Source organism: Mytilus edulis, chromosome 1 (assembly GCF_963676685.1).
Source record: "Mytilus edulis chromosome 1, xbMytEdul2.2, whole genome shotgun sequence".
Taxonomy (NCBI): domain Eukaryota; kingdom Metazoa; phylum Mollusca; class Bivalvia; order Mytilida; family Mytilidae; genus Mytilus; species Mytilus edulis.
Window position 1 is genome coordinate 10,651,977 of NC_092344.1, and position 8,778 is coordinate 10,660,754.

Here is an 8,778-nt window from a genome sequence, read left to right on the forward strand (position 1 = left end):
CCTCTATAGAAGGATTATCCCACTATACAGGTATAATCACCATATAGAGGGTTTGATCCCAACCTGTTCAAGTAATTTTTAAATATTTAGGGGGAAGGTGGGGGTTACACCCCCAGATAAGAAAGCTTACAAGTTACATTCAGTCATTCTTAAAAATGTTGTTACTGAATGAATTTACTATGGGCTTTTCAGAGTTCTGTCAGTGAATACCCCTGCAACTCTGGACCAGAAATGACATTCGTTGAAAAGGGGGGTGCACTTCAAACTGGACGAATCTTTAAGAAATTTTGCAGGAAATGTTGTTAAATCATAGTATTCAATCATCGTTTAGAAGGGAGTTCGTGTCTGGACACGTGTCCTATGGTATGGCGAAGCCGACGAGTGTGAAACCGAACAGGGGTGACCGTTGTCTGACAAGTTGACAAGCATTTTGATTTTCGACCCTAACCTTCGATATCATGAACATATCCCTCAATTAAATTACTATATGCATTTTGCATTTTGGTCCGGGGGACTTTGGCGCTATCGTTAGCCCATTTGTCGACCTCTGCTTGAGTGAAGGGAGGAACATGACGTAAACTTAGTGTCCACACTCCTGACGAACCATCGGAGGCCGCCATTGTTTGTATCCCTAGCCTCGTTTTAGCTTTTTAATGGCCGCGGCGTGAATAAAAAGTATAGTTGTTAATGTCTGTGTCATTTTAGTCTCTTGTGGACAGTTGTCTCATTGGCAATCATAACACATCTTCTTTTTTATACACATGTAAAAATCAACTTTTATGGGCAGTTATTGTTTTGTTATGGGATTACGAAAAACGCACCCTTTCTGGTAATGACCATCACGTTGAACAAAACCTTTCAAATTTGCAAATATGACAGGATCTGCTCCTACATACCATTCTGTCATTTCAAATCCAAAACATAACAGACATTTTATAGACATTTTATATTCGTTCCTGTTTTAAAAAAAAGGGTTCTAAATCAACAGAGCTTTGTAATGTAAATCAAGATACATAATTGGCCGAGTTGTGACGAATGGGTACCATTGGTATCTGTTTTTTATTTCTAAAATGTCGAAAATTTACACCCTTTTTTAAATAGATAAAACTTGTCCATACATTATTTATTAAATTGCTGTGTATGAAATAATGTCTTTGATTAAGTCAGTTTGGCTATTGTTACAAGTCAATCTTCGCATAATGTTCACCACTGGACGTTAAGCAACCAACAATCAATCTATAAATCATGATGTTCATTTTATAACTCTTTATAATCGTGACTTTTTTCCCACAGATACATTGTAACATAGCTGAGGAAGGTTCTGACATCGGTGCATTTCAACTTTTACTTGAGGATGAAAGGGAAGATTTACACTTAGAAGAGGTTGTTCCTAAAGGTATATTTACAGTAAATAATATGTTATGCAGCTTCATAGATCGGACTCAACAATGAAATCATGGGCGGATCTAGGGGGTTTGGTTGATTTTATAGGGAATCACTGAAGTATAACTGGAGTGCCCCCCCCCCTTTTTATGAAAAGATCTGGATCCGCCACTAAAAAAGTTTCTAAAGGGCTAATATAATGAATCTTTAATATAATCAAAGACGTATACATGTAACTGTCATAACTTATGTACTTCCTTAGTTTAAAGCTTTAATTCTTATATATCAAATAATTTTAGGTATACTCCGATCCTTGATTTCAGGGATAATTAGATTGCATTGAATGTTTAGTGCTTCTATTGTAACGGTTTATTTCTTCCTCTGTGATATTTTATCCTGAGGATAATTTGTCCCGGTAATTTTTTTCCAGGCATGGTATTTCACAGGTTGATTTTTTCCAGAGGAGTGAAAATCTATCTGTGTTATGCAGATACATTTGTAGTATGTACAGGTATATATTTGCCGTACTTTATTTCACAGAACCGTGTGAAATAGAGTCCCGTTAACTACTATGTAAGTTATTCACAATCAATATATACCTGACTATAATTATAAAATGTTTCACAAAGGTAGACCAAATTTGCATAATTTATCAAAGGGAGGTAATTATGAGCAATTTATATTTTAAAGATATTAATATAATATATTTCTGAATCTATTTTATAGTGAAATTTTTCCTTGAATCTTATTTTTTATATATTCATTTATATAAAAGATGACTTACAACTTGATTTAATAAGACAGATAACATTTCACAGGTAAAAACTATCCAGCTGTTAACCATGCTTTTGTTCCAATATATTGTTATGCTATGATTTATCTGATTTCCATATAATCAACAACTACATCTCTGTCCCAAGACAAAACTATTTATATAGTTAAAAATATCATCAAATTCATCTATTACTGTTAACAGTAGTAATGCAACTATATTTCTACTTTACTGTTAAATTTATATTTGTACTGAGATCTGAAAACAGTGGCGGATCCAGGGGGGGTTCCGGGGGTGCGCACCCCCCCTTTATTTTTGCCGATCAATGCATTTGAATCGGGACATATGTTTTGCACCCCCCCTGCACCCCCCCTTTGCCCTGGGTTAGCACCCCCCCTTTCGAAAATTCCTGCATCCGCCCCTGTGAAAACAACTCACTTTTACATGTATTTCACTAACCTTATTTAATCATGATATTATTTTCACAATTATGATCTTTGAAATTACTTCTGGTTTTCTTCCCTATGTTTCATGATAATTTTCTTTTTAAAAGGATGATATTGACTTGCATATTTCAGGAAATTTTACTCAAGGATAAAAAATACTATGAAATAATAATAGTGTTTTTGAAATAAAGAGAAATTGTTGAAAAATGTATTATAATGGGAAATATAATTTCAACAATTTCGCTTTATTTCAAATACACTATTATTATTTCATAGTATTTTTAAAGGATAAGTTTTTTCTAATAACTATTCAATAAGTTAACTACCCAGATAGAATTTCATGGCAAAGGAAAACATAACCCAGTGAAATATTTTCCTCCAGATAAAAAAATAACAACAACTACTGTGACATTTTTTCCTCCGGATCAAATTTCACCCGGATATAATTTTGCTTTACACTATCGTCGAAATCTGTATAATTATGGTATCCATATACATGTATATGCTAAAATGTTATCGGCAATGTTGGGGTACCCCAGTTGCATTCAGTCAAGATCCCCATATTACGCCACCAAATTCTTTCAATCTTGATGACACTCTATTAATTAAACTATTGTAAACCGATCAATTTACTCACAAAACATCATTCAATCCTTACATATGCCAGTTGTAGTTAAAAAAAAAGAAGTTATCTACTAGCTACTAAGATTAGTTAAATATACTCAGAGACCTTAATGAGTAAAATTTAAACCACTGTCTCGTGGGTTTCTTTAATAGTTATCCCATAAGGACGCGGTGTGTCAGTGTAAGATCATCCCGAAGGCCGGAGGCCAGAGGGTGATCTTACACTCACACCAAGTCCGAATGGGATAACTATTTTACATCCCAGCTGTTTTAGATTAGACCGAAAACCATTTACAATTCATAAAATCTAGTTTAGAACGCCACACAACCATTATAATATACTTTATATATTACTATATGATGTATACCCTTCATGAACCCCTAACACGATGAGTAGATATCAAACAATGTCAACTCGCCCCACTGGCCAATCGGCCCTCTCTATATCGCCACTTAATGAAAAAAAATCGCCCCACTCTTGTAACCGACTCGCCCAACTTTAAAAAAGTGTAAAATCAAATTGAACAATCAGTCTGACAACTCATTTATTTAACGAAAAGGGTTTAAACCCCACTGAGTAAAGGTCTGCCAACTCGCCCAAGTTATAAAAATATCTTGCTTCCTTTAAGTATGTTAAATTTCTGATAGTTTGTATCCAGTCGTCCTGGTGAAGTAGTATGTGCCGTGGCTTGATATGCTAAAGGTCTTGAGTTCGAATCCCAGCATATGCACTGGATTTTTTCTACGTGAATTTTGATAGATAGTCTTCTCCGTATAATTAATTATAAGTTTTATACTGAATTTGACATTCCCGCCAAAATGTTACAGAACAAAGGAAAGCATGCATAACAAAGAAACTTAAACTGGGGTGATCTGGTTGGGATGATCCGGCTCAGATCACCCCTGTAAGAACAAAGGAGCTGGGATGTAATAGTAAAAATACGTTGATGAGATGTACATTTGTGACAAATTAAATCCTATATAATGCACCTATGTTTATAATTTAAAGCTCATAGAAACAGATGTACATAAATAATTCAAATACGCCAAATCTGCTTAAGACTTTTTCAACTGATTTTTATACGTCCGTTTACGGGACGGATTATACCGTTGTCCGTCTGTCCGTCAGTCCGTCGGTCTGTCAATCCATCGGTCCGGCCGTCCGTCTGTCCGTCGTTAATATGTTGGACAATAACTCAAAGACGCTTGAACCAATTCGCATGAAACTTTGGTGAATTGTTTATATCTATGTTTATATCTCTTTTGTTTTTATAAATTTTAGATTGTTAGTTTTTGAGTTTTGATGGGTTTTTTTTTTTCATTAAAAAAGGGGATTTTCAAGTTTTAGGACAATAACTCAAAATCTCTTTAACTTACATGCAAGAAACTTATGTGAATTGTTTATATCTAATGACATGAGGTCCCTTTCGGATTTTTTGATTTTTGTAAATGTTAGATTTTATGTTTCCGAGTTATAACTCAAAAATACTTCAGCATTTTTCATGAAACTTTGGTGAATTGTTTATATTTATTGACGTAAGCTCCTTTCAATTTTTATAGATTTTACGCTTCAAGTAAAGGATTTATTCATAAAAAGGGGGGATTTTCCATTATGAAACTATGGTGACTTGTTTTTATATCTGTTAAGATATCCTCCCCACAGTTCGTCATGAATTTCTGATATAAGATTGAGAAGTTATTGGATTTTTTCCTTTGAAAAAGCGACAGGCATATCATGCGCTCGTTGCGCAGCTGTTTATTATAGTTTGTTCTTATGTTGTGCTCGGTTACACCACTGCTCAAGGTTTGTGGAATATGTCTTAGAGCGCTCATTATTTGTTCAAACCGCAATGTGATGTATATTTCTGTCCCAAGTCAGTAGCCTTGGTTGTCTTTGGTTCCTGCCTGTTCTGTTTGTTTCTCATAAATTGTTTTGTTATAAGTTAGGCCGTTAGTTTTCTAAAAAGACGTGTTTCATTTTTTCGACAGGTTGGCTTATATGTGGTTGGACATCCTGGTACTCGGTCAAGTAACAGCAGCCTAAAGAATTAGAATCAACATAGTTATAATATGTCAATTGATTGGGGAGCTCATATTGTTTTCCGATAATTATGTCGTAAAATGAAACATTAAACATTAAACAGTTGATTTCACCCAACAAATGTACTAACTGAAAGCGTGATTTAACTTCTTTATGCTGCTGTTGCTTGACCTAGGATCAGGATGTCCTAACACAGAAGTCGGGGCGTTTTAATTACCGACTTACAATACATATAGAGTATGTTTTTTTTTCCATTATTGAAGGTCGTATTGTTGAATAAAGTTGCTTACAACCGCTTCAATTGAACTTTTGTGGAAAGTTGTCTCAATCGCAATCATACCATTTCTATGACAGGCTGTTCTCGTCAAAACTATGTTTAAACCATTTTTCCAAAAATTTACACACTGAGAATTAAAAAAAAACACACACTGAGATTAAACAACTTAAAGACACACACTGAGAATAAAAAACTTAAAGACAAACACTGAGATTTCATAAAGACAAACACTGAGATTTCATAAAGACGCACTGAGATTTGCAAAATGCACACTGAGATTTGAAAACTACACACTGAGATATGAAAACTACACACTGAGATTTGAAAACTACACACTGAGATTTGAAAAACTACACATTGAGATTTGAAAACAACACACTGAGATTTGAAAAAGACACGCTGAGATGAAATAAACTGTAAAAACACACACTGCATGAGAATTGAAAATTACACAATGAGATTTGTGCGGACATTTTCTCCTTATATTGATTTTAAACAACTTTGCCTATTTGAAATTCTATGATAAAGAGTTTCATTTCTTATGTTTAACGTCAACTAGATCTTAGCCTGCTTAAATTCTTGTATCCCTGAAATTAACTGAACACAGGACTAAAAATAACAGTAAACAACAAGGATAATATTCGATTTCAAAATGTGATAGCGATAAACATTGTATATTATATATACTGATCTGTTTATAAACAAATAGGTCACATTGTAAAATTGAGGATGGGGCCGAGGTAGGAGGTTGGGGGGTCAAGTGAGAGAATTATTCCAAATTGAAGATGATTGATCGGGTTTTGGACATTTGCCAAGTATATTTTAAAGAAAACATATTTAAAAGTCGTTTTTGAAAGAATAAGGTTAAATTGTTAAATGGTTGAAAATCTTAAGAAAATCATTCCCTGCCCAATTCTATTTTCATTGCCTTATAAAACAAGCAAACAGACCCTTATCTTTTTGTTTTGCTTTTATATTCCTTTATTTATATACTATCAATTTATGACAGTCTTCCAAAAAGCTTGTATTTTGGAAACGGAGAAGCGAACATCTTTACAAAATGTCCGAGCCAGGATGAATAAATAGGGTGTTGAATCTAAAAACAAATGGCATTGTGCAACAAACGATTTAATTACTACTTTTTGTATATTACAAGTATTGTCCAGAAAATATTTTCATCCATCTCTGTGATCAAAAGTTTGTTTGCGAAATTCGGACAAAGCCCCTTTGCAATCATAGCACAGTACTGACATTTCTAGTTAACTCACTTTTAAACAAAAGATCTATTACAATTCAATGGCGGATACAGGACTTTAAAAAAAAAATTGGAAATTGGAATCTGAATGCTTAATCTGCGTCTGTACTAAAACATTTTGCCAGCGTTTCAAACTGAGTTTAAATATTGACAACTCGCTTAAAAAGAATTTATCTATAATAATAACAATTGAAAGACGTATTTAAAAAAAAAATTAAAATGTGTGGTGCAACTTAAAACAAAAAAAAAACGCGAGAACATAGTTCATGTGGTGATCTCTCGATTTCTTTTATATGTTGCATTTGGTGATTCAGGGATGTCATTGCCCATATCCGATCTTTTTTATATAGTGGCCTAAAATGTAAAAACAAATATACTGTTTGCCTCGCAACACTTGTCCTGGGTCCGTTACTGAATATATTAAGATAAAGTGCATTTTATTGAATACAAAAGTTTTCAATAGTAACCTTGTTTTTCAGAAAAAGACAATGTGGATTCTAGATTCAGACCCGTAGAGAACGGCGAAGTTGATGCGCAATTAAAACCATACATACCAGCCAATACAATTAAAAAGGCAAATTGGGCAAAAAACATGTACAATTCATGGCGCCTTGGTGCAATCTTGAACGCAGAAGAAGAAGAACGACTCATTCTACAGAAAGATTTACTTTGTCTTACTGATGCTGAAATAATATCTCTGTTTCCCAAGTTTATAATGTCTGTCAGGAGAAAAGACTGCGGAGAATATAAAAGTGACACAATTTTTTCGATTATAACATCAATTCAAAAGTATTATGAAATTAATGGAAAACACATTTCGCTTCTTTCGGATATAAAATTCAATAGCATTAAGAATTGCATCAGCAACACCATGAGAGAAAAAGTACAAAAGGGAATTGGACTTTTTAAAAGACAGGCCCAGGTTATCCCGAAAGAAACGGAAACCATGTTGTGGGAAAACGGGTTTCTTGGAAACGGGGATCCGGAAACCCTATTCCATACAATATTTTGGATTATAGGTATTAATTTTGGTCTTCGGGGAGGTCAAGAACATCGCGACCTCTCCATGGAAAACTTTAGGTTAGAAACAGCAGATAACGGCGAACAAGTTTTAGTTTATAGGGAAACAGTGTCAAAAACATACAGGGGAGGACTGGACCATAGAAACATAGAACCTCACACGGCCAGAGCATTTCAAAATAGGCAGCAACCAGATAGGTGTCCTGTACACATTTTCAATACATACATCAAGAAATTACCATCAGAAAGAGCAAAGGAAGCCTTCTATTTTCAGCTCCTTGCATGTTATAAATATAAGCCCGTTTGGTTTTCGAAGCAACCAGTCGGGAAAAACAAACTTGAAGTTGTTGTTAAAACTGTGATGGGAAAGGCAGGCATAGATGGATTTTACACCAACCATTCTCTTAGGGCAACTACAGCAACTCGTCTATTTAACGCGAACATTCCGGAGCAGCTAATACGGGAGCAAACTGGTCACCGGAGCAACGCTTTGTGGTCATACAGCCGACCATCTGAACCACAGAAGCGAAAAGTGTCAGAAATCTTGCAACTGAATGAAGATAGTTGCACCAGTATCTGACCGACCGTGTCAAAACAAGCAACCAACAGCAGCAGCCCTACTGCGGCTAAGCAAGCCACCACAATAAGTGCCGAGTCAGTTCCATCGTTTGTTTTCAACAATTCAAACATTAATATCTATTTTAGCAAGTGATGGTGTCTAATGTAAATAATTTAATGAAAATAAAAGTGCTTTAAACGTAATACTATGTTCCTTGAGAAGGTGCCATAAAGGTTTAAAATTTAGATTTCAAGCAAAGGTGTATTTAAACCTATTTTTTTTTTATTTCAAATTGATGCTGAAATTTCTTTTTACTATGAGATTTTATATTGAACTATGTTTTTTTTTTAATATGTCACGAGACAATTTGTTGTGAACACTTTTAACTATCACTTCAGTTC

The 8,778-nt window shown here is 34.4% G+C and overlaps 1 protein-coding gene across 1 annotated transcript; it reads left to right on the forward strand.

Annotated features, from left to right (window-relative positions):
• The first annotated feature begins 872 nt into the window (after nucleotides 1–872).
• Nucleotides 873–8,398, forward strand: LOC139507049 (zinc finger MYM-type protein 3-like). Its single transcript, XM_071295629.1, has 3 exons — nucleotides 873–902; nucleotides 1,294–1,396; nucleotides 7,278–8,398. The coding sequence occupies exons 1-3, from the start codon at nucleotides 873–875 to the stop codon at nucleotides 8,396–8,398; spliced, it is 1,254 nt and encodes a 417-aa protein (XP_071151730.1).
• The last annotated feature ends 380 nt before the right edge of the window (nucleotides 8,399–8,778 follow it).

Coding starts and splice junctions, on each gene's coding strand:
- LOC139507049 (XM_071295629.1), top strand. CDS start 873: ATGACAGGATCTGCTCCTACATACCATTCT. Junction 903..1,293: donor CTGCTCCTACATACCATTCT/GTCATTTCAAAT, acceptor TTTTTCCCACAG/ATACATTGTAACATAGCTGA. Junction 1,397..7,277: donor AGAAGAGGTTGTTCCTAAAG/GTATATTTACAG, acceptor CTTGTTTTTCAG/AAAAAGACAATGTGGATTCT.